The following is a 26729-nucleotide window of genomic DNA, read 5'->3' as shown; positions in this document are numbered from 1 at the left end:
GAGTGGAATTGAATCAAGCAAGTAATTTCTAGCTTCTTGAGAAAATTAGTAAATGAATAATAATGTTTATAAAATAAAATAAATATAATAATGAAAATTATAACTCTTCTTACCCTCACTCTGGTAAGTTACATATCTGCTAACTCTGGCTATGACTAAAAAAGAACACAGTATAAACAATGAAAAGTTATTTACACAACGTGAGCTTTGTATATTTGTAATCTTTAACTTGATATGAACTTTCATAAAAATTGCAAATTACATTTCTCTCTTTGCTAAGTGGCTTATATTTTTATTATATGCAGTTTCTACACAGGAATTCAATTATAACCTTAATAAAGTTTAATTTTTGTGCTATATTGTAATATATTTGTTAATGGCAAAAGTAAGTAAATTTGTATAAACACTAGTTTTGATTTTGTGCACGTCCTATTAATACACCTTAAATTCTGAAGGCAAAAGCAAGAGATGTTTTTAAAAAGTGCCTTAAATTTTCAATACAATTACATAAAAAATATTATTTAGGATATTTTTGAATTTCAAATGTTCAAATAAACTGATGTGATCAACAATGTGATCTGACAAAGATTTAAAACAATTAAATTGTGCAATGTGTTAATTTAAACATGAAAAATGCTGGTTCAGAGTCATCAAAATAATAGAAATTAGTTTTCTATTTATATTTATAGTAATTTTATATATCTAGAGATAATTCTCTAACCTGCATATAGAATACCAATAATTTGAAATACTTTCAAGTTACTAGAGAGCAAATTTAAAGTATAATGTTGGAAAAAATGTCCAAAGAAGCATGTTAGATGCTACCACGGCTGCTACACTGGGTAGAAATCTGTATCCTTGTGGGTTTCCATGCATTATAACTAGGATATTCTGAATCGAACCCATAAATATCAAGGTTAAAAGTGTGATGCAAATCCATTTCACTCCCTGGTCACCATGAATATATTTGCACCATGAATATATTTCACTTTTACACTTAATTCAATGTAGTATAGATTGTAATGTGTAGGCCGTATGTAGAAATTTTTCAGTATGAGTATGCATCACATGTTTATTAGAATTGACTTGTTTTCCAGAAATAGGACAACACAACTTTAAAAATCAAGAACAGGAAGAGGTAACATAACCCGGGGAATAAGGGTAGGCCACAGGGCCTATCTGACCTCAATGGTCATCTCACTGGCCACTTTACAGCCTTATCACCTGGGCAATTTGCTTAACTTCTCCCCACTCTGAATAATAACATCTTCTTCACAAACCTGTTAGTTGTTTGATACCTAGCGAGTTAATAAAGTGTTAACAGGTAGGACTGACTCCCTAAATATCTTTTATGTAACTCCAGTCTTACTTTTTCTGCTTCTTATAACATATGGGGATACTCGAGAAATATTTTAAAAATTCTCTCCACTTCTGTTTTTAGTATTAGAATGAAATGAGACTTTTCATTCAATGCAAAGCATAATCACCTACATATGTGATATATTATCTGTCTAGGGCCGTAATATAAGCTTTTTCCCCTGACCAAAGCTGGGACATGAATTCTATTTAAAATTTTACAATTTCATTGGTATTTACATTATAATTCCAAAGGATTAAAGTTCTGGGTGTCATTAGGGGCATAAGGAATTACTTACATAAAAAAAGCAGTCAAATAATTATATTTTAAAAAAACACCTGTGTTTTGTGAGCAAGACCACCAGAAAAGATACAGAGTAGTAAGAAACAGAAAGGAGGAAAGGGGAAAAAACTACTGGACCTGTAAGTTAACCTGTAATTTGATGACATTGCAATAATCACCCACAGGTTTTGTTTTTTATTTAATCCCATGCTATTTATAGCAATTAAAATGGAAATCCGGAAACAAGTTATACTTTCTGAATTCTTATAACAATAATTTCTCGCTAATGTATGAATAACTGCAAATTACATCATTTTTTTTTGCATTTGGTAAAAACTTAAAGAGATGGAAACTAATAACTAATAACTATTTAAGATTATTAAAATTCAAATCACACATGGAGAAACTCCCTTTTTCATCTCTTGATAGTCTACAGAAATGGTGGGAGACAGATCTGAGCACATATCGAGATACGAGAGACAAAGGATACGTCTTTCTCACTATAAGCTAGAAAAGAGGCACAGATATTATCCTCGTTACCCAATACAAATTGGATAATGTTTAATTATAATTTGCACATTTTAAAAAGCATACTTAAAGTAGTGTCATAAAAGGGAAAAACGTTAAGTAGTTCATGTAGTGTATTGAGTACCAAAACTATCAAGCCTTTCTACTATTATAAGGCTTTTTAGTATGAGAGAAAAATAATATACAACCATTGCACTTGATTTTTAAGGTTGCCCAGAGGCATATTCCTTATACTCTCCTCAATGGGTTTAGCATCAGTAAACCAGGCAAGTGCAAGGCATGCACATCAGATTCTATTCATATGCCATATGTTACAAACTGCTTTGATATAGTGTGTCCATCACTTTGAAAGCCTAGTGGGCAGTCAAACGTACAGCTGTGCAAAGCCTTTTACACCTTGTAAGAACAGAAGTGAACAGTTCTTCCCCAGCACCAGCTCCAACAGCAGCTACTGCTCAGGCAGTCAGAAGTAACATCTTGCTTTGAATGGTATCCTTCTTCCAATTTAACAATTTTACCATAAGTCTGAAGGATGTTTAGAGTGACACAAATTTGATATCCTTTATAAAACACTATGGAAAAGAAAGAAAAAAACAAAGACGCTTACATCAGCCAACTTATTCCTTTGTTTGCCATCTATAGGGATGGCGGTTGGGAGTGGTTAAGAAAAAGGCATGCGTAAAGTATAAACAAGTAATTAAAAGTGACTGATGGTGTTGTTTTACTGTATTTGGCTGACGGCACATTCACTACAGTGAGAATCTTCACAGGAAGTATCTTAAACAACAGAAGAGTGTATTGCTGCTTTGTTTTCAAATCCACAATTCAAAACCTCACTTTTCTCCCATGGGAGACTGACCCAGAACACTAGAGAAAGATTCTCAAGGATAAGGTTGCGCAATCATGTCAAAGATTACCAGTGATCAAAAGCAAAGTTCCAGTGACCGCACACCATTTCCAAAAGGTCACAATCACAAGATCTTGGAGTAAGTGAATGTATTGACACACTGGTTGAATAAGGCTGTAACAAAAGACTCTATTTTTATTCTTTGGAATACAGATTAGAAATGAGACCTACTTTTCTGTGGGTAGTTCTTTGACCAATCGTCCCTTTAGAAAAAGCTACTTTTACAAATATAAAATCAGTTTGGGCATAGGGCTGCTTTTTATTTAAGAGAATTTTTTTTTCTTTGTGAGGATGATTAGCCCAGAGCTAACATCTGATGCCAACCTTCCTCTTTTTGCCGAGGACGATTGGCCCTGGGCTAACATCCGTGCCCGTCTTCCTCTACTTTATTTGGGATGCAGACACAGCATGGCTTCACAGCCAGTGTGTCAGTGCCCGCTGGGATCCGAACCTGCGATCCCTTGGGTCGCCGAAGCTGAGCACGTGCACTTAACCGCTATGCCACCGGGCCGTTTAAGAGAATTTTTTTAAGAGAATTTTTAAGTGTCTGAAGGAAAGAAAATCTATTTCAAAGGGCCTCAAACAACTACTTAAGAAAAAAAACTCATTCAGATTTGTATAAATGTATTCAGTAGATAATTGAGAGATGTCTCTCATAGAAAGCTAGCAGGAAAAGAAAATATTCCAATATTTTTCCATATCAAACAATATAGCATCACAGACAAGTCTGTTGTTATTCTCACCACTGATCTCAAACCTGCAGCTTTCAAGGTAGATGTACCTTAGAAAGAGAAGTAAATATCACAGGATGGAAAAAGCAGCAGCATCCTGGAGGCAAAGAAACGAATTCTTAGGGAACAATCTGTTCTTTGTTCACCATTTGTATGACTCTTGTGACATTGGAAGAGTGGTTTCATGTTGTAGCATGCTGTTTCCCGTACCTAGTGCTCACCACCAAAACAAACAGGAAGGCAGGAAGGAGAGAGAAAGAAGGGGTTGGGAGGTAGGAGGAAAGAAAGAAAAGAGAGAAAGAGAAAGAGACATATGTCAAATAGCATAAAAGTCTAGGACAGGAGGCCCAAGAATATCATCATGTTGCCCAAAATCCTCATCAACAGCCCCCAGGGGTAGGAATGTAAAGACAGGGAAAACAGCTTTCTGAGGTACAGATCGGTCTGGAACTGCTGTCATATATTATCCCAACCAAAACTGGAATGCGTGTGCAAGATCATGTTCTTTCCCTTGTTTTTTTTTCCTTGTGTTTTACATCTTTTAGCTTCCTAATTCTTGCATTTTTTCCCCCAATAGTGTGAAGTAATCTAAGCAGTGTGTATATGCAAGAATGTGTATTCAAGGGCTTATTTTCTAGCCAATAGAGAAAGAATCAATGGAAAAATAGAAACCAATCAAATATATTAAATGAGAGAACAATTTTCAGGTACTTAGTAAGCTCATACAGAGCTAAAGAAGAAAATATACTGCTCGTGATTCTAGGCCACATGTGAACCACTGAAATTCAACTTTCTCTCTAAATTGGTATTTCAATAAATCATATTTCTCCTACAGCCACTCTGTCATAAGTGTGTTTAAATTTCAAATATGGATGTTTGCAAACATTTAAAATTTCCTCAAGGTTACCAACTATATCTGAATATTAAATAGTAATCAAAAAGAAAAATAGGTCATTTTTATTCTCTTATTTAATGGAGATGAATACTAGAATATCTCTTAAAAATTTAAGCAACTAAAGATTGTTGATATTTAGATTCTTTTCAATTTGTTTCTCTAAAATCATTCTCTTCCAACTTTGTATTATCTTACTCTCAAAATACAAGTTGAGTCCAATAGTGGAAGAAGCCCTGTATTCTGATAGAGCAGTAAGAAAATTATATATACTTATAATATCTATCTACATATCTAAAAAATTAAATTTTATGTTAAGTTAAATTAAATAAATGTTAAATTTCATATAATACAGATACATACAAATATAGAACCATAAGGTGCCAACGTATTTCCATACTACATACTTAACTTTTCAAAAAAATAGGGATAAAATATAACACTGATACTTAGCATCATTTTCTAAAAGTATAACAATATGAAAACTAGCATAAAAACAGTTTTTAAATTTATTCTGATATAGTGTCTTAAGAATTTAAAGTTCATTTTAAGAAATCAATTATATCCAATACACCTCTTATTAATTCCTGGGATTCTCTGAATTATGATGGTTTTGCCCAGAAATAGGTTTTTAGAAACGTCTTTACTTTTGTAAGCTGGGTTATTAAGAGGGCTATATATTGTGAGAATGAAGTCAACATTAATTTGTATCATAATCAGCATTATTTTGCTAATTTTTTCAAGACCATGCTCTGCCACAAATTTATAGCATATCTATTCAAAACTCCATTCTAGTATATCAACACCACCAACTGACAACTACAAAGTGTTTTTATTTTACAAAACATTTTTTCATGTATTGCTTCATGTAATACTGAGATTAACTAGTAAGATACAGAGATTACATTACTTGCCCAAGGTCAAAAAGCAATTTGTTAATCTGGATTCAAACATTCTGATTCTAAATCCAGCATTCTAAGTCCAATTTGTCTGATATGTCTTTTAAGTCTATCTTTCCCTACATGCCCTATTATATAGAAACTGATTTTATTTTGATATAGGTGACTAATCTGCTCAGCTCAATATATTTATTGACTATGTAAACAGCTTAAGAAATGCACATTTTTGGCAAGTCAATACATACACTGAAAAAGATCTACATCTAAGACTATATAGAAGAAAAGCAAAATAACTCAGATGGAATGTTTCTGGTCAACAAACCATTCCTAAATTCTAAGGTAGACCCTATTGATTCACTATATGGTGTTATACAAATAGTCTCTCTTATTTAAGCCTCAATTCCTTTATCTGTAAACATTAATTATATTTGTTATATTCACAATTCAAAATGGTGTTACAGGGAACAATAACAATTTCTGAAAAATATAAACTCTCATGATTCAAAAGTGCCAAAAGAAACTAAATGTAGGGGGGCTGGCCCAGTGGCACAAGCAGTTAAGTGCGCGCGCTCCACTGTGGCAGCCCGGGGTTCACTGGTTCGGATCCTGGGCGAGCGCACTGACACACCACTTGGCAAGCCATGCTGTGGCGGCATCCCATATAAAGTACAGGAAGATGGGCATGGAGGTTAGCCCAGGGCCAGTCTTGCTGAGCAAAAAAAGAGGAGGATTGGCAGATGTTAGCACAGGGCTAATCTTCCTCACAAAAAAAAAAAAAAAAGAAACTAAATGTAGGAACAGATGTTAAGAAGCCATAAACTCTTCATTTGGCTATTAATATTTAAGAGGAATTATATCTAACTATTTAAGAGGCACTATATACTTAATTATTAGGGGCAATATATGTTATTATATTCATAAGAGAAATAATTCCTTTAAAAATGTATAATATGAATTCATACATATTCATACAAAATGATATATACATATCTCGGTGTGCATGTGTATATGTGTATACACATGTACATGCGCACACACTTTACTAAGGAATTCACAATAGTGGACCATTCGGTAATGAATCTTCCAGGCCAATTTAAATTCTGAGTTAAGCTATCTCGGAGCTTGTAAGCAATTATTGTGAACATATCTAATCGAAATAGTATTAAATTAAATTATTGCATCTTCATTCTAGAAATATTACAGATGGTAAAATGTTTCTATATATTCTTGCAATTAATTAAATTAAACCACCATGAAAAAAAATAGAAGATTCATTTCTAAATGACAAGGGAAACTAATACTTGGACAAAGAAACACTACGTGATTTTTCCAAAGCAACGGTAAATGTTTTAGAAACTCACACTTAAAATATATTACATTAAAATGTGTTCAATTATTTTCATAGAAAACAAAGCATCAAATTGAAATTACACATTAAGAGATTTAAAAAACATAAAGTTAGATTTTAGCTGTGTACAGTTTGGTTTGATGGTGGAATACACGTAAATTCAATGATAACCCATAGCTTTGTGGAGATACAAGGCAGGATTCTGGGAGAGAGGTCTGGGCTGGAAGCAGAGATTTATGGAGTTAACTGTATAGGAGTGATCATAGAAGCTGGCAAAGTACTCATTCTTTTTCCTAGTATCATCAGTCCAAATTTTCCAAAATATCTTACTGTGTAAACATTATAACCTATTTAGTCTACTAAAGATTGGATTGCCTTGTCTTCTGCTAATCAGGTAATCTATGGCTTAAAATATTGTCAGATATTTAGATCACTTTCAAACAGACAGCCAATCTATTTACACTACATTTTAATTCGATTTTCAAGGAACTCCAGCGTTTTTTGAAATGTCCTCAGAACAGAGAAGTAAAACACTATATACACTCAAACGTAATTTCCAAATTAGAAAAATCATAAAACATTTAATGCCTTTTTGCATTAGATTATAAAACAAGACTATAACAGAAAGGCAAATCATATATTTCAGAATTATTGTATGTGGATGTGGGTAAACTAAGTTGGAAAGATCATTGAGCTTTGGCATTAATCAGCTTAAGCAATTAAGAAATGAAAATCATCAAAATCCAAAGATAAGGAAAATGTAAAAGGTAAGTTATTTGTTAATTCAGAATAAAGAGAGTAGAAAACAGAGTATATGACTGAATATAAAGCAGGATAATTGTAAGTGATTCTAATTTTTATCTAACCATCTTTTAACCCAAACATTCACCTAAATTCATACAAATCTTAAATCCTAAACTAAAAACATGCCTAAGTTTAGGTGGTAACTGTGACAAATTTATATCAGCAGACTGATACAGATGTTAGCTACAGTTAACAATTTGGCACATATCCACCAAATACAAAATGACATGTAGATTGGCTACACCTAGACATGAAGGCTTTCGTTATTACAATAATCTATAGGCTTCATTGAATATGGAAGTGCATTCGTGATGTCAAATATAATTTAATCACAACATCCAAGAAAGAAACTTCTAAGATACGGTTTCAGGATTTGGAAGGCCCCAGATCTCTTACAGGGTCTGCCTGGTTAAAAAGACCCAAGACCCATTCAAGCACACATAATTCAGGAGGCCTGCCTGCCAGCAATAAAGGCCGAAATTGGATACTTGGTGAGATTAATTACCTAGATAGGGCTTGATAATGCAAGTCAAATGGGAATGTAATTAAAGTGCACCTTCCATGAAAATTATTCATTGCTGATGGATCAGGTGACAGATAAATCAAAAGGCATTTTAAAAAAGCCTACAGGTTAACTTAAAGCAGGTCTTTCCTCCTTATAAAACTCTGCAATTGCAGGTGTGGAATTCACTCTTGCTGTTCTATCCTCATCATGATACCATAAGATAAAAAGGCAGAATGTAACGTAACCTATTAGAAACAGAAGCAAATAGAAAAACCATTAGGATCTTAGTTACAAACAAAAGGTCAGCTAGACTGGAACCAGTTGGCTGGCACCTTTCAGAAGAGAATATTACTATGTTGATACTATAATGGGGATTGCAACCATAAAAAAACAAGTGATGAATTAATAAATTGACTAGTCCCCAGGGCGCAATTCTTACAGATGAAAGCATGCTGTGGTAATCAAACAGAGTTATAAATTAGATAAATCGAATGGCATAAGAAGTATTTTACATCATCATTATTAAATAAAGTCTTCCTGGATGTGCTGTTAATTCTTTACTGTCAATATATTTATTTACAGTCTAAAAACAATAAAAAAACGTTTTCTAACAATGGCAGGGTAATTTCAGTTACCCAGAGGGATACTAAATCTGATTTCTATGTTGAGTTCTCTTAGGTATGTTTATTATACACCTAAAGCAGATAGATGAAACAAAATGTCCAATTAATGATAGTTATTGGAAAATATTGGGGCCGGCCCCTGGCATAGTGGGTAAGTGTGCGCGCTCCACCGCTGGCGGCCCGGGGTTCGGATCCTGGGCGCGCACCGATGCACTGCTTGTCAGCCCACGCTGTGGCGGCGTCCCATATAAAGTGGAGGAAGATGGGCACAGACATTAGCCCAGGGCCAGTCTTCCTCAGCAAAAAGAGGAGGACTGGCAGATGTTAGCTCAGGGCTGATCTTCCTCACACACAAAAAAGGAAAATACGGCTTTACATGTTACTCATTTGCTTGCTCTAACTAATGAACACATCTTGCTTTTACTGACCCGTATAAAGAAAACACAAAACAGTTTTCTTGTCTGTGAGAACAAACCTAATGCTAAACAAGCAAACCATGTCTTCTACTAGATGGCATTTGGAATTCACAAAAAAGGACAACTACTGTCAGAAAAAAAATAACCTTAGTATAAAAGTTGAAAGATTTTTGTTCTATGGAAATCTTTAAATAATAATGTAAATATTGATTTACTATTAAAAACCCTCAAATAATTGTGTATCTTTTCCAAAAAAATTCAGCTTATTTTTTATTTAAACTTGAAAAAAGACAAAATTTGAATGCAAATTTTCCTCAATAATCCATCCATCCCAATATCACATACAAAGACAATACAAATAATAAAAACCTATTTTGTACTATTACCTATAGGCAATTAAAAAGCTCATCACAAATGATCTAATCTATTTCTATTAAAGTAATATTTCTAAAATTGTTTTAAATAAAAATAAATTTTACATAGCATCTCTTTCCGCATAGTGAAAATTCAGAAGCAAGAAAATCCATAGGCAAACACACAATAAGATTTTAGATATCTAAATTTAATACACAGGGCCTGTTTGTGTTTGAAGTGTTATAGGTAAACATGTAAAAATACATCGTCAGAGAATTATCTGTTTATAGTTCTCCATTCCTAAAGGTTACTGATTAAAATTGAAAACAGGCCTGGCAAACACCCAACGCACTTTATCAGCAGACACTGCTTTTCATGTTCCCTGCAGGTTTCAGTTAGTAACTTAATCCCAACCAAACTATAAAGTAAACTGTTCATGATTTGTCAGATTAGCTGATGCTTGTCCAGAAAAAGGGTCTGAAAAAAGAGTCACCAGGACACTATAATTAAGATCCATTCATCCATTTCATCCGTGGATTGAAGAAAACGAAACATTAAAGTAGTCAGACAGCAGTCTAAAGGAGGCCAGTGAGTATCTTTTCAAACAGAACACCAGTATTTAACGCAGCAAGGTGCACCAGAAGTGACTTCCAAATCATAGCAATGTCCAAGGTTTGTTGAAATAGCGTCACGGCTTTCTGTTCTTTGTTTACGTAATTTTTAAAGACGAAGGAAATGTGACTAAAAATAAAATGTAAAGGCTTATCATCACCAATATACTCAAAATAGCAAGAATAAAGTTTCCAAACTTTTAGGTGGCTTGCCTGCTTTTTTATAGGTGAGCATGTGATATGAGACATAATTTAAAATGTCTGGGAGAAAGAAACAAAACCAGGAAGAGAAAGAAATATAAAAACAAAAACTACAACATAAACTGTAACTATATATATAGTATATATATAGTGACAGACCTAGTCTTTATGATTTATGTGTAACCATTTGATTTTATAGCAATATTTTATATTAAGAATGATAATAAATATATTAGAGGAGACACTGCTATAAACATATAGTTTATCTTTATAGAATTAACATCTTTCCTTTTATGACCTCTATTTCTGAGATTATCGGGTTCTCAAGAATGAAATTTATGTGAGGTTAAATTTGGGTTCTTTGTGATGTCAGGGATGTGCGAAAATAGGATGAGATGTCAAAACAAGGAGAAAACAAGGTTATGATAATGTATGAGAAAAGAACAAAGGCAGTAATTTTTTTCCAAACAAAATTCAGTCATTCTCTGTCTTAGAGTCTTTACCAGTCTGATAAATGTTGTATGAAATCAGCATAAAAAGTAATCTATTACAATTCAATTCAGCTAACATTGAGCACTTACACTACATATGCCATAGTGTTAGGCTTGGTTTTCAACCATGACAAATATGATTATGACATTTTCTACCCCAAGTTGTCTATCAAAATTGTTTCTCATGGCTTGAAATTGTCAAATCCCAATGGGCTTTCTTCTGTCTTCATTCTATTGACCTCCTGTGACATTTGATTCTGTGATAACTGACTCAGGAAATTTCCCTTCCTGTGGTTACTGTGACAACCCTCCTATCCAGCTGGCCCTCGAACTCCTTTTTGTTCTTTGTCATGTGCTTTTGATATTCTGCCTGCTCTTAATTGTCAGTATTCTCAAAACTTCTCTCTCAAACTTGTAAATTATACCTCCACCTTTTCTTCCCAAGAAAGGCCATTCATTAACTTACTATCTATAGGGTTATGATTCCAAAATCTATAACATTTAAGCTCCACCACCATCCTAATGTCCGTTCCCTTAGGAATGCATATGTGCTCATAAAACATATGAAGTTAAAAAGTACATATCATTATAACTGTCTATATGGGCGTTTATACATATAAATACATCAGATCACATGTGATATAGACTGATGTAACAAGAGCTAAAGATGTTGTGCTTAAGAGTATTAGTAACATTTGAATAAACTGTACAACAGTGATATGGCTTAACCAGTATCTTTGCATTTATTATCATATATGATTGCCATTATGAAAGCTATGCTCAAACTATGTTCTGCATCTTTCTATATGCTGAAGTTAATGATCAAATATTATCAAAAATTGGGACACTGATTATCTGATGTCAACATGTTATGGATAATTAAGAACTCTGTGCATTAAAGCTATGCTAATTGTTTTTCACGGATCTCCTTCTGTAGTCCTTGTGTCTTAAGGCAAGCAGCTACAGGTCTATACGTACATCTCTGCCATGTACTTTTTCACGGAACATACATCATCCACTCTGCCTTCTCCCTGATTAATTTTGCTGGGTTGCAGCAATTATCTCTCCCTTTGTGACTGACCTCTTTGTAAATGGAGTGCAGGAAATTTGGATAATTTTTCCTGGGTTTTTACTTCTTAATTGATCCTTGTTTCTTGCAATAGTATAAAAGGAACTGAGGTCAAAACACAGTTGGAATTGAAACAAGGAGCAATCAGGATTTTGCAGTAGTAATCGACAGATCTGAAAAGCAAGATCTTGATAGTGTTCTCTCTTTTACCCTATTACTTAGATCAGTTGGTTAAAACTGTTAATGATCCTCTTGGATCAATGTCTTCCTTGTAGCTCTAATTTACTGCATTGGTTGATTAGTAGAGATGTTTTTGTGGATAGCTCTGCATCATTCCACCAGACTGCTTGTCTGAATCAAATTTGCTTCAATTCATCACCAACGAAGCAAGGAATAACATAATCAACATTTACTCTCTCTTTACACTGCTACTGAAAACACAACAACAACTAAATGCTTGTCAATTTAAAGATTGTCACCTACCTTTCTCAAAGCTGTGTCCCTCAGCTTATGCAGGGCTTGAAATGCTGTATATGGTTGGTGTAGCAATGTGTAGGAAATGGGACTGGGGGGAACCTAAACACATACTCAAATTTATGGGCCCAAGTTTTTATCATCATCATCATCATCACCAATTCACATTATGTGTGTCTGTCTATATATGAATAATATATGAAATTACCATCCACTGGCTTTTCATTCTCTGAAATGCAGCTTACTGATTTCTTGCTTTTAAATGAATTTTTTCTGAAACTCTGTCTTCATAACGCTATTCCTTTAATAACAGTTAGGGGAAATGGTTACAATAGTTTGCTCTCTAAGAACTAAGCAAACAACTCACAGAGCAAAACCTTTTTGTACTGTGGAACACCACCAAGTAAATCAGGTGACCAGTTTCGGTCAACTAAGGATTAAGGAAAAATCACTTCTTCTTCTTTTTTTTTTTTAATCTTTTTTTTTTTTTTTGTGAGGAAGATCAGCCCTGAGCTAAGATCCATGCTAATCCTCCTCTTTTTGCTGAGGAAGACCAGCTCTGAGCTAACATCTATTGTCAATCCTCCTCCTTTCCCCACCCCCACCAAAGCCCCAGTAGATAGTTGTATGTCATAGTTGCACATCCTTCTAGTTGCTGTATGTGGGACGCGGCCTCAGCATGGCCGGAGAAGCGGTGCGTCGGTGCGCGCCGGGGATCCGAACCCCGGGTGGCCAGTAGCGGAGCACGCGCACTTAACTGCTAAGCCACGGGGCCGGCCCCAAAAATCACTTCTTGATTCAATTCATATTGAAACTCTTTCACAAATGTGTTAGTTTGTATTCTTAGCATAGTAATGTTACTACATTAAACATATTTTGTTATTTTATTATTTATAATTGTGTAATACCTCCATAAAAAGAGATTGAATTCAATATATTGACCCAGAGATGTACCCTGAAAAAAATTTGCATATTTTACTTAAGTCTGTGCATTAACGTGCTTTTTGTATTTTTTTCCCCCTAAAAGTAAAGAGCAGGTGGTCTGGTGAGTCACATTTTAGTTAAAACAAGTTTTTTATATCTCAATTGAACAAACTTCTTGACTTTAAAAGTAGTGGGGCTATTTCTTTATAAGTAATATTCTAGTGGATGTATTTGCAATTTGCTACAATCTCCACTCTATAAACTGACAGTAGCAAAATGAAGGATGTCCTATTAAGGACAACACATATAATAACAATTACATTACATAATTCCATCATTATGGACTATTCCAGGATAATGATCCTAATGGGAAGTCATATATTTTTTGAAGAGCCTATTTAGAGGAAGCTTAAATTTAACAAGTTACAAATTTAAATCTCAAAAATATGGAGTTATAAAACTTTTTCACTAGAAAATCCTGAAATAGCACTCACTTCTTAATCATGTAGAAACTGCTAGTTTAAAATTGCTAAGAATACAACAAATTTGCTCATGCTTGAAAACTGAGACAAAACTCATAACTTACTTTGTATTGAATGTTCTGCTACCATCAGTGTAGCATCTTCTATAATTTATTAGATAATGAACTGACTCTGTTAAACAAAAACTGTCTTGGATAGCACAAGCAAAATATTACTAGGGTTTTTCTGGCACTTACTAATGCATCACACTAAATAAGTTTAGCACTTTTTTGAGGGGGGAAAAATTATAGAAATGCATTAAACTTTTACACTTCCACTCCTTACCCCATCCACAAAAGTGTGCATGTCCTCATGCATATGGAAAATAAATACTTTCCTTCAAAATAATAGGATGAAACTAAACTATCTCAGGAAGAGGTATTTGTATTAGTCTTCTCAGGCTGCTATAACAAAATATCACAGACTGGGCATCTTAAACAACAGAAATTTATTTTCCCATGGTTCTAGAGGCTGGAAGTCCCAGATCAAGGTCTGGCAGTGTTCAGATTCTGATGAGGGCTCTCTTCATGGCTTAGATGTAGATGGCGGCCTTCTCACTGTGTACTCAAGTGGCCTTTCCTTGGTGCATGAGCTTGGAGATACACTAAACTCTCTGGTATCTCTTCATATAAGGACATTAATCCCATAGAATCAAGGCCCCAACCTTATGACCTCATTTAACCTTAATTTCCTCCTTATAGTTTCTATCTTCAAATATAGTCACATTGGGGGTTAGGGCTTCAACATATGGATTTGGGGGTGGGGGGGGCACACAATTCAGTCCATAGCTGTATTATAACTGAGTTATTGCAAAAATTAACTCTTTCTTGATAGATACTTAAATATCATTATCGAGAAAATAGCAATTCTGAGATCAAAGAATTTAAGATTAAGATGTATTAAACTGAAAATATGAGAGACTACTTAACACACCTTATACTATGTTTCTTTCAAATGTCTACAAAGAATTCTTCCACTGAACAGTGTGCCGATCAACCCATCACTCTAACCTCGATATAAGCATAAATAGTTCATTACAAATATTTATAAAATCAGAAAAGGGTGGATTTGACAACTCACAAAGATTCTGAAACTAGAGGACATGGAGATGGGATGAAGATGAAGGCGTAGAGATGAGAACACAGGTTGCTTAGGGGGTTTTCTTTATATATATTTTAATTGAGAAAAATCATAGAACAGCTATGTGCTAGAGTTTTAAGCAGTCAAAATTACAAAAAAGGAAAAAATATTAAAATAATATATGAAAAGCTGGTGTCATGTACTTAAAATAGTAGCCCTAAGCACTAACAAAAAAGATAAATCTTGGTCTCCATTTGAGCTTCTACTATACTCAATGTCATATAAAGACAGAAATTAATTCTGTTTTAGATAGGTTTTCAAAATATGAAGAATTATAAAAGCTTTCAAAATTAAAGGTTATTAGTATCTTAATATTTTATAGTAAGATTAAGATTTTGTTCTAAATCTACTTAAATACCAAGATATAGCTGAAAACTCATTTGAAGATTTTTAAATATATCTATAGTTTCAAGACCAAATCACAAAATTTTTATGCATGAAATCATTATCTTATGTATTCATTGCATAATTTAAATAAAATTTTATTGAATTTGAATTAAACTAACCCTTTATATATTAATCTTGATAATCTTAGAAAGTTCTCATTTGACATTACAATATACAAAGAATTTATGTATTTCATTCAACAAATGTACTACGCATGTACCCTGGGCCCAACATGTTACAGAGACTAGAGAATAAGGCCAAAGAAGCCACTGTTTTCTTACAATGTGAAGTCTAACAGGAAAGACAAACATTTCACAGGTATGTGAAAAATGTTATTAAAAAATGCATGAGATACTTACTGTAAGACCACATCACAGAAAAATGTCATTTTCTCCTGAGTATCCATTGCAAGTTTGGGATGTGAACAGACTGTGTAGGCATACGAGTCTTTACAGGTAAAATGGCCAGCACGTATTAAGTAATCAATAAGTACTAGTTGTCAGTATTGATGCCAACATGGTTGCATTTCCCATAATAAACTTTTATTAAAATAGTATTCAAAAAAATCTTCCTTTATATATATGTTGTAATACTGATAGCCACTAAAGAAAAACTGTAAATGTATCTACGTGTATATTTTAAAATTAATAGTCACAAAAATCCTTGAATTTTAATTAGAAAATTAAATTTCACTAACATAGTCTAAAACTCCTACTTGCTAAGGAAAGCATATAAGTTTCTAAAATATCATGCCTTATGGCATGAATCTTGCTCTGCCTTTCAGATCCATTAGGTTTATAAAATAACAAGAAACAGAAATGCGTATTTTGAACAGTTTACTGTTAAAGGAATTAAAGTCGATTTTTCTGCTGCAGATTGCCTAAGAGTGGGGATGTATGTATGTTTTAACATTAACACTATTTCTACAAAATGTGTTTGTTGTTGTTAGTGGTGGTTTTTTTGCATTTATTTCTTGTTTCACCTTATGGAGATTGTTGCATTCAATATTACTTGATATAGTAAGTGCTCTCAAATGAGAAAATATATTTTCTTAACATTATGTTCCCTTAAAGTATAAATCAACTTTATAAATTCCTAAGAAATATCAAAATATATAAACTTAGACGGAATTAATTTATTTTATTTAAAGGACATCTAACTTGATGGCCTACTATTTTAAATCATTGAAAAAAGATGATCTCAGTTAATTTATGACAAAAACAGTCATGGTTGAGTCACATTAATAAATGTGAGTGAAGATATTTCTGACAAATACAGGAAATGGATTTTGGTATTGTCTTTTTTTTGTATAATTTTGCTTATGTATAATGTTATATAACTCTATGGTTATCTTTCATTTGGAACATTATATAAATACTACACATCTAAGAAAAGGGAATACTGAAGCAAATCTTAATTTTGACAGAGAAATAAGATCTGGGCATTTGAAAACATAAGGGAAATTAGTCAAATTAAGATATGAAGTATTTTTAAAGTTTCTTGAAGAAGGGCAATAAAATCGTAGCCAGAAGGCAAATACTATAGTTACAAATGTTCTCTCCCAGAGATTATATTTGTTATTAATATCAAGAAATAACACTTAGTAACTGGTCCCCTTTACGTTGAATAGTAAGTTATCACCAGGCCATTGAATCAATCTGCAAATACTCATATAAAGAATTGCATAGCTAAATTCTTTAAGATAGCCGTCCATAAGATTTACATAACACTTACTAATTCTGAGGTAAGCAGTGTACTTGATTGCAATAATCTAGGTCACTGCTATAGAATTTACTGTGTGACCCTTGTAAAGCGATACATTCTAAGCTTCAACTTTTTACCTGTAAATGGTATTAATACTTGTCTTACCCATAACACAAATTTACTTCAAATTTTAACGATATAATGTGTATACAAGTGCTATATAAACCATTCATTCGTATACAACAAAATTGATGGTGAAGGAAAGAAAACAGTGCTTTTTGAGAGAGACTCTAAGATATCTTTGAAGGAAATTAAGATGTCTCCACTTCACAATGGCAGATTTGCTGATTCTTTCTCTATTCTCAGAAAATGTCTTCTGCATACTTTTCTCCACAAGAATCAAGGCTAAACAACAGAAATATATATATATATATATATATTTTAACAAACTACTATATGTAATACATCAAATGTTCTGTGGAAGATACACATAAGTTTAAAACTTAATCCAAGATCAGTTTTGTCACTTACCTGTTCAAAAATATCCAGGTTTCCCCCACTGTCCCCCACTTTCTATCAGAAAGTTCCATTTTCCTAAAAGTAACCTTTGCCATTAGTCCTTCCCACAAATCTTCATTCATCCAGTTTATACCACTATTCTCTAAACACACTCTGAGCTTTGCCTCTCTTATTCTTTTGCTTGATTGAACTATTGGTAATGGATGTTGTGATGGACTGCCCACATTCCCCCTTGGTGAAGGACTGAAGAACTTATTTGCCCAGCTGCTGAGATAGCTGCCAGAAAGGAGACCTCAGTTCCCTGCCCCACTTTAGAATTTCCTTGTCTGAAAAATGACAGCTTGCTTCTTCCTAGGGAAGCCTGCAGACAATGACTGGACAACACAGAGGTCTAAAAGCCTGCCACTCTCTCTTCAACTCCAGACAACCTGAGGGCCCCTTACTGGCAGAGCGCTCTTGGTAGAGTTGGCTGAAGATTCCAACGAGACTGCCTCAAAGCTCAACTTCCCCTCTGCTCAGTCCTGCTCCCTTCCCTTCTCTTCCAGTGGTGCTGATCCCAAGTGCATGCCCTAGTACAGTTCCTGTGCACTAACCTCCATCTACGTGTCTGGTTCCTGGGGAACCCAACTTGGGAAGTAGATCCTTCTTTAAGAGGCTACAGTTTTCATCTTTACTTCCTTCCCAATCTTTCTAGAGCATGATAACAGGTATAAATCCCATTAAAAGTCATAGAATCTGTACTCAGCTATCAATAATTTGCAATCAACAGTGAACTGCACAATGGTATAGTTTGTATAGTATTATGACTTTGTCCATTTAATTATGGACATAAGATGAGCTCTTAGAGGTCTGCTGTCCCAAACCTCTTCATTACTTAGAAGGACTAAATGAGTCCAAATAAGTTAAGTGACTCAATTTTGACACTCTTTTCATGTACATTTTACATTTAAAAAGTACCAGAAACATAGTAAGTGTTCAATAACCAGTAATGCTTATTATCACTGTTATTATTATAATTGTTGTACTATAACATACTCTTTTTTTTATTCTAATAAATGCAACTAGTATTAAGCTAAAAGCTCAGTTTTTATAATATGAGGAGTCAAGCAGCATGATACTATTTCAGGAGAAAATGCAAGTTCAAAGAGGTGAAACAACTTGCCTTAAATTAAGTAACTAAGTCATCTAATATCAAATCCTGGTGGTCTAGTGGTTAAGATTCAGTGCTCTCACTGCCGCTGCCTGGGTTTGTTTCTTGCTCAGGGAACCACACTACCCATCTGTCGGTTGTCACACTGTGGAGGCTGCATGTTGCTGTGAAGCTGAAATATGTCACCAGTATTTCAAATACCAGCAGGGTCACCCATGGTGGACAGGTTTCAGAGGAGCTTCCAGACTAAGACAGACTGGGAAGAAGGAGCTGGCTACCCACTTCCGAAAAAACTGGCCATTGAAAACCCTATGAATAGCAGTGGAGCATTGTCTGATACAGTGCAAGAAGGTGACAGGATGGTGCAAAAAGACCGGGCAGTGTTCCACTCTGCTATAAGCAGGGTCACCAGGAGTCGGAATTGACTCTATGGCACTAACAACAAAATAGCAAATCCTATGCTTTTTCCATTAATGTCTCAATGTTTTCATTCTTGTATAATCATTTAACTTTTCTTGTGTATGACTAGTTTCCTCACCGGAATTAATTGAACAATACTCGTTGTACAGCCAGTGTGCAGAAAGAACTGTGTTAGATGGTAGAGACACAAATAAACACAATATAATTACGGACCTGAAGAATAATTGCTAAGTCCCTTAAGTCTTTTTGGGGGAAAGACCACATATTATAATTTTGTATTGTTTTTTCTAACAAAGTTAAAAATTCTTTAATTGTTTAAATGATCCCACAGTGAATGAAGGTATTACAGAAAGAGACAGTAATTTTTGGGTGACCTGTTTTATCAACTTTCATACTTCTGTAGACCATTTTTGTGTTATGTACTTGGTCTGTGGAAGGAATGTAGTGGCAATTGCAATATTTTAATGGGGGGAGGTCCTCCTGAGGGCTTAGAGGATGACTTACATGTCCTCCTTCTGGTAAAACTATATCTATTCTGAAGTTCTAGATTGACTGGAATCTTTTCTGTGAGGATTCCCTTTTCTTCCACAGATAGAATGACTCATTCCTTTTATGGGGTTTCTGTATTTTGTTCCTAAGGTTGTTCTGTAGCATGCATCATGTATATTCAGGTACTCTATCATTATTTGTGTAACTAAATGTATTAGCTGCTACAATATGGGCTCCTCACAAGGAGATGAACGTTCTTCACCATCCTATCCTTAGCAGCCTCCACAGTGCTTGACACACACTACTCAGTACAGTTGGTTGAATTAATATAAAAACGTAGCATTTAAATAGTCAAGTCTTAAGAAGGCTTACATAATTATTAAGACAATATTTGTTCAAGAGAGCCTTCTAATGTAAGGAAGAATGATATCCTAATGCCATAAATCAAATGCATATGCTTTCCCCTTTACTTATGTATTTTTTAAATATCTCCAATGTACACAGGTTTGATTTGTATAACTTCACTCCTAACAGATCACTATCATTCCTAACAAAACAAAACAACAACAAAAAGAATATGTTTCAGCCAGCTTGTATAGATCATATGTTCCTGATAAGTAAACACAAAAACTATCTAAATATGAATATCACATATTCTGCTTCTCTCTATACTTCTCATCTTAAAGGTAATTATCGGTTAAAATAAGAACCTCAGCCTTAAGATAACTTGTGACTAGTTAATAGTCACATTTTACACAGGCCAAACAAAATTAACTTCTCCCTCCCCCAATGTTATAACAAACAATTGCCAATTCGGGGCCATTACTGTTTCCCCCCACATTGCAACAGATAAACAGTTTAGTGGGTTTTGCCTTGACAGGTTCACAAAGAGTTACATAAAAAGAGGACTAATCAGCATTCATTTTGCTTCTCACTGCAATAACATTTTTATGACAATGGAGAGTTTTTAAGTTTTCTCTAATATTGTCTCATTTAACAAGATAATACAAGAAGGCAGATATTATATTATCCCCATTTTAGTCATGTTGAACTTTAGTGATCCACCCAAGAGGACATACTTCAGAAGTGGCTGAGCAGGGGTGGAGCACAGGTCCTTTAACACCAATAATCCTGCTCCTACCCTGAGCAAAGGACAAGGGGTCTTCAATATACTTCCATTTCCACAAACACTGATATGGGGGCTCTTGAGCTCCAGACTCCAGACTTAATAGAAAAGGAACTACAAAGTGCACACACTACCTTCCAAACACTAGCTGATTATTCTCCATCTCTCTTCTTGGCCAGACACATACATTTTTTCTTAATAAATCTTTTTATACTAGGCATCAGTAGATTGCTGATGGGGGCATAACTGACCAGAGATCCAGATTTAAATTCATTATTGAAGTGACTGTGGCATCAACTAGGTGGGAGGTGGTGCTGTTTGGTTAATGGAGAATGAGAATTTCATGGATCATTGCAGGTTTCCGTGGATAGTCATAATCAAGTACAAAGTTTCAAATCATTCCCCTTTTAGAAAGAGCAAGAATTTTGGTGACGGTGGGGGAAGATGGGTATACAAATTCAATAGAACAGTAGTCACTAATATATTCTAAATTTCCTGTATTAAAAAATAAATTAAAACTTTTAAAATTACCATGGCTTGCTGCCTTATTTAAATGCATTTCTTTTTGAAAGTAGAAAAAGCTAACAGGGAAAATTCATGAGTTTTTAGCATTTGAAATGCAGTAGAGACTAAACAATAGTGAATTAATATTTTAATATAAAACTGCAAACCAAGTCTGATTTTTAACTTTATTCTATTTATTCTTTTTAAAATTTTTAATAGCTTTATTGAGGTATAATTTCCATACCACAAAATTCACTCATTTTAAGTACACAATTCAAAATTTTTTTTGTATATTTACAGACTTATAAAACCATCCCCGTCTAATTTTTGCATGTTTAAATTATGCCCCCTGCAAAAACAAACAAAGCTAGTTTTCTCTTAATCAGAAGAGAATCAATGCCCAAAGCCGTTTTACCTAACTACTGTGAGATATTTGATTCAAGAATATATGGAAAATCTATGACTTTTTTAGCCCATGTAGTATTAACTTGAAAAATTAAACAGACATTTAAAGAACATGAAAACAGGTCTCAAAAGTGGTTTTTTTAGCAAACTCGATTTGTGGTATCAGTTCAGCATCTTTAGGTGGTATTCAAAAATAAGTAAAATGTCCCTTCTTATACTTGATATCAGCAGGAATAAAGCACTTATTCTAGCTCATTCCATTAATGGTTCCAAAGATAGCTCTAGTGTCACAATCATGAACCTAAAATGTTTCAAACCCGCTCACTGTAAAGTTATGATGACAAATTTCAATATAAAGCAACACGAGTAAAAACATCTAATGACAACAGCATTTTAAAAGAACAGCAAGTAGGGTAAGGGTAAATAAAATGAATCAATCCAATTATCACTTAAATTAGTTATTTCTTTTGTCCAATTTTTGAAGATTTAAAAGTTTCTATGTTGTTTCACCTCCAGACTTCTGCTTTAAACAGGAGATCTGATTTGCAATAGCCTTTTAAATAAACATCAGAATGAAACTTAAGAACCCACTAATCTGTTCAAAATGGTAAGCATGAGACCATATGCATAGTTTTCAATCTGCAGATATAATTTAAATAGGTAACATTTTGTTCAAATTGGCACAGAAATGAAGAATAGATTAGTCTATGTATAGGAATTTGGGATAATACTGGTTTTTGACAGCCAGCCAAAGATCGAGAAGACCTTGTTATAAGCTTATTATTATGCCCACACAACTCACTACCCAGTGCAGGTCCAATTTGATTAATGACGATGAGATAGCTCTTGGCTGCATCTACTAAATAGCATCTTCCTTCAGCAGCAAAAATTTTCAAAAGGCTGAGAAAGCCCTCAATTTCTGAAACTTCCTTCAGTAATAAGATTTTTCTGAAGGTTTAGAAAGTCTCCAACTACTGGAACTTCTTTCCCAATTTGTATTTTCCAAAACATACTCACCACAGCAAAGCAGGACTGAAGAGGGCATCTCAAATGCCAGTAAGAAAATGAGTGAAAACTGTTTTTAGGCTAAGCTTCAAGTTCACCATCATCATAGTTATTCTATTTCTTAATTCATTTCTTTTGAAATCCTCATGAGATCCCCCAAGTACTTATTCCAATATTATGGACATTAAGATGATCACAAATATATCGATGAATTTAAAATTCCCTCGTGCAAATTTTAATGCAGAATTACTGTATATTACTAATAGCACATTCTATGTGGTAAAAAATTAGTTAACACTGTGTGAGACAGTGCAGCCAACTCTTTCATTATTCCTAATTGTGTAGATGTTGATTATGAGCACAGACCACACAAAAAGGTAAAAATACAAGAAATATCCTACATCTCATTTTGTCCAATATTGTCACTCTCCTCTTCTACATCTTTCAACAGAGTTGCCCGTCTTAGAGCAGTCTTAACTGGTTTACAATTTATCCCTTTTTACTTCTCCTGCCAGAACTCTGGAGATGTTAATGAGTCTAGTGATGGTTTAACAGGCAACAGGAAAAATAACAAAGAAAAGTTAAAGGTGTGAATAATCAACAAGCTGGAATAATCAAGGTCTGTGGAGCCAAGTTAACTAAAGATTCAAGCGAGACAACTCACTTATGTAGTCATATTATTCACTTAGTGAAGACAAACACAGAAACATACCTGCTTGACCAGTGGTGATACTGACAGCCGCAAAGAGCCTCTGGGATCGGCTTAAGTCAGAAACTCCATTTACAGCTTCAACTTCAAAAGTGTAATTAGCGTGGGCCAGCAGGTCCATGACAGTGACATAGTTATCCTCCAATCCAGTCTGCTGGGGCATGTATCCAATGTTACTCCCACAGGGAACACACTCGCCCTGCTCCCAACTGCACCGCTTACACAATATTCTGTAGGTCACATCGTTCCTTCCCCCATTGTCCGCGGGAGGACTCCATTCCAAACTTACTGTGGTTTGGTTGATGTTGAAAATGAGGTTCTGTGGTGCAGATGGAGGCCCTTTGGAAACCAAAAATAAAGAAACAAATAAACAAAAATGGAAAAAACAAACAAAAAAATGAACGAAAGGATCGGCATGGGCATTAAGCTAGTGGCTCAATTACCATCCAGAAAACTAGCTGAAATGCTTTCTTTCACATAAACATTTCATTACCTTTCCTAGAGAAGTCGTATAAAAGCCTCCTTGAATTCACTTGGCAAGGGGTTTTATTTATTTTCCATTTAATATGTCAAAATGAAAACAGGATAACAACTGTCTTTGTACTTTTGCCACAGTCTTTAGCTATTTTTCTTCCAAGCAATTAAAAAAGAACAGTTAATGCACCTAAAAAAACAGTTGTGCAGTTGTTTAAAAATAGTTTCCCTCTTAACCATATAACAGAGAATACATCTATTCATTCTCAGTGTGAGAGAATGATTTACAGTAATGTCTGGGATTGGCTTTGGATTTGAGTCTCTCAAACATTCATTAATTGAAGCAGCAAGACATGAGATTTGCCCTATTTAGTGACGGAATTTTAATTCAGAAACTATTACTTTTTAATCACATTTCATATCCATGTAAGACTCAAGTAACTTTTACATTTTATTTATGATTCATATTAGATACATGTGAAAAATATAATAAAATGCATCCTGATTTTGCAGACATGAAAATGACACTGAAGATGATGTAGGACGTATCTATTTTATATTATTGTTTAGCCTTATCGGTTCATGGAAAATTTTTAAATATTCAATAATAATTAAGAATGTATTCACAAACTCGATGCCTATCTCAACGATGTCACAATAGTAGAAATGAGTAGAAAGGATCTGAAAGTCCCTCTTTGTTTACTATTTTGAACTTACTTGTGCACGCAACATACGGGGGGTCAGATGGAGCCCTGTAATACCCATCCTCACAGTCACATCTTGAGGAGCCTTCTTTATCAGAAAAACTGTGAGTAGGACAACGAGAGCACTGAAGATCTTGAGACGAAGATTTGTAGAACCCACGGCCACAGGCTGAGTATGCAAAAAAAGTGAAAATAGGAACATGAGAGCAAATAGACCTTTTGTAAATTTTAGTAATATTTAGCAATGAATAAAATGTGACGTTTGATTTGTGAAAAACAAGCTTTTTCTGACAAAATTTTGTTTTAGTGTCTATCAATAATCCAATTTGTATAATACTGCATTTTAAAACAAAATAATAAAAACCAAGTGATACAGCAAACTTGCACCTGTACTTGGCATTAGTCCAAAGTCTAGAGCTCAAAACTGAACACAAGCATAATTTATTTAGACAAAATCTTAGGATATTTAATTCAGGGTAACTTTGATTTCAATATAATTAACTTGTTTGTTGATCTGCATTCACACACTTCAAAGGTATGTTTCCTTAATCTAATATAGCTGTAAATTAACTTTTTATGTGTTAATTTGGTTCATATTGAAATATATTAAAATAATTTTAATTACCTGACTACAAATAATAATGATGTAAAAAATTTCATCTGCAAATTATAGAAATGTATTCCCCCCAAATTTTCAGGAAACTTCAAGATAATTTCAACCAATTTATGGTATAAGGCAGGCTGCTTTCCACTAAGTGAACTTCCTTTGTTACTAAAAATAATGAAATCCTATGAATAGAAAAAACTTATTCCACCAGAAATAAGGAGAAAGCCACCAATTGTAAATAGACAACAGCTGTTTCTCCTCTGCTGGGAGAGGTGAAGGGTACAGCTGCATTAACACAGCAACTACTCTCAGCCATGAACAGACACATACAGAGAACGTGTCCATCATCTCCCAGTGAAGATGCTCTGACTCATCTCGATCCTGTGTGTTATTAAGTCAAGTAACAGCGAACCATCTACTATCACTGGACATTTTATATATTTATCTTCAATTGAAATTTAGCAAATTAAATTTTCATTATTTCAACAATTTTTTATTAATTGATGGTATTATACATTTATTGAATAAATTCAATTTACCCTTCGTATTTATTAAATGAATATATATTTAAGTCTTAGTGGCCTTCAAATTTAATATAAATTAATAAATCATATCTATAAAGAAAGATTAGTGAATATTTAACATAAATTCAATTGTAAGTTTTAATTTATTATATTCAAGCTTATGTAATGTTCTTAACTTGGGCATTATTCAGACACTTAATCACATTTTCACTCTTGGGGTGAGGATAAACAATCCTATCTTATGAGGATGGTATATTCGCCAGAAAAAAAATTATCTTCTCTACTTTTGTTCACATGCTGACTGTTTAATGCATACTTTGATATAATTGAGAGCTCAAAATCATCTTTTGAGCTTCTAGAATATAAGGCTGTTTTACATGAACAAGACAGGTATTTTGGACGACTCAGAAACTTAATTTAAAGGTATGTTATATTGCAATAGATAGATAAATGATACTTATTGAAACTGAACTACAGCCATCTCTTTGAAAATATATGATCCACCACCGCCTTCAGAAGCCAGTCTGCCTTTAGTCGGCTTCCTCAATTCATACAAGAGGAAAGCACTCACAAACATAGTAGGCAAAGAAGCTTAATGCCTCTCCCCGTGTTCTCAGCAGCAATTACTACAAATCTAAGGCACAGGGCGAACAATGAGATTGATTACAAAATAATATAACAAAAATATAACACTTTAAAACGTTTCTAAAGATATGATCTTGCCACATAAAAGAACGTTTAACTGGTAGGATAAGGGATTTAGTTTGGATATCTAAGGATGGAAATTCCTTTCTTTGAGTATTCACTGTATCTTGCTCAACGTATTATCTGTAATTCAATGACCAGCTACAACATCTATAAAACAGAGAAGGCAATGTTTGTACTCACAACCAGCAGCTGGATAACATTAAGCCCCAGAGAAGTT

At 34.0% G+C, this 26729-nt stretch overlaps 1 protein-coding gene across 4 annotated transcripts in view; it reads right to left on the bottom strand.

Annotated features, from left to right (window-relative positions):
* The window catches only part of EPHA7 (EPH receptor A7), a 169225-nt gene that overhangs the window by 84750 nt on the left and 57746 nt on the right, over positions 1 to 26729 (bottom strand). For all 4 annotated transcript variants that reach the window (XM_058566614.1, XM_058566615.1, XM_058566616.1 and 1 more), the window contains exons 4-5: positions 24687 to 24842; positions 23499 to 23834 (exon numbers count right to left, since the gene is read on the bottom strand). In XM_058566614.1, coding sequence (XP_058422597.1) covers positions 23499 to 23834; positions 24687 to 24842 — 492 coding nt within the window. The remainder of the gene's footprint in view (positions 1 to 23498; positions 23835 to 24686; positions 24843 to 26729) is intronic.

Source organism: Diceros bicornis, chromosome 23 (genome assembly GCF_020826845.1).
Source record: "Diceros bicornis minor isolate mBicDic1 chromosome 23, mDicBic1.mat.cur, whole genome shotgun sequence".
In the NCBI taxonomy this organism is placed as follows: Eukaryota; Metazoa; Chordata; class Mammalia; order Perissodactyla; family Rhinocerotidae; genus Diceros; species Diceros bicornis.
This window is presented reverse-complemented; position numbering and strand designations above follow the sequence as displayed.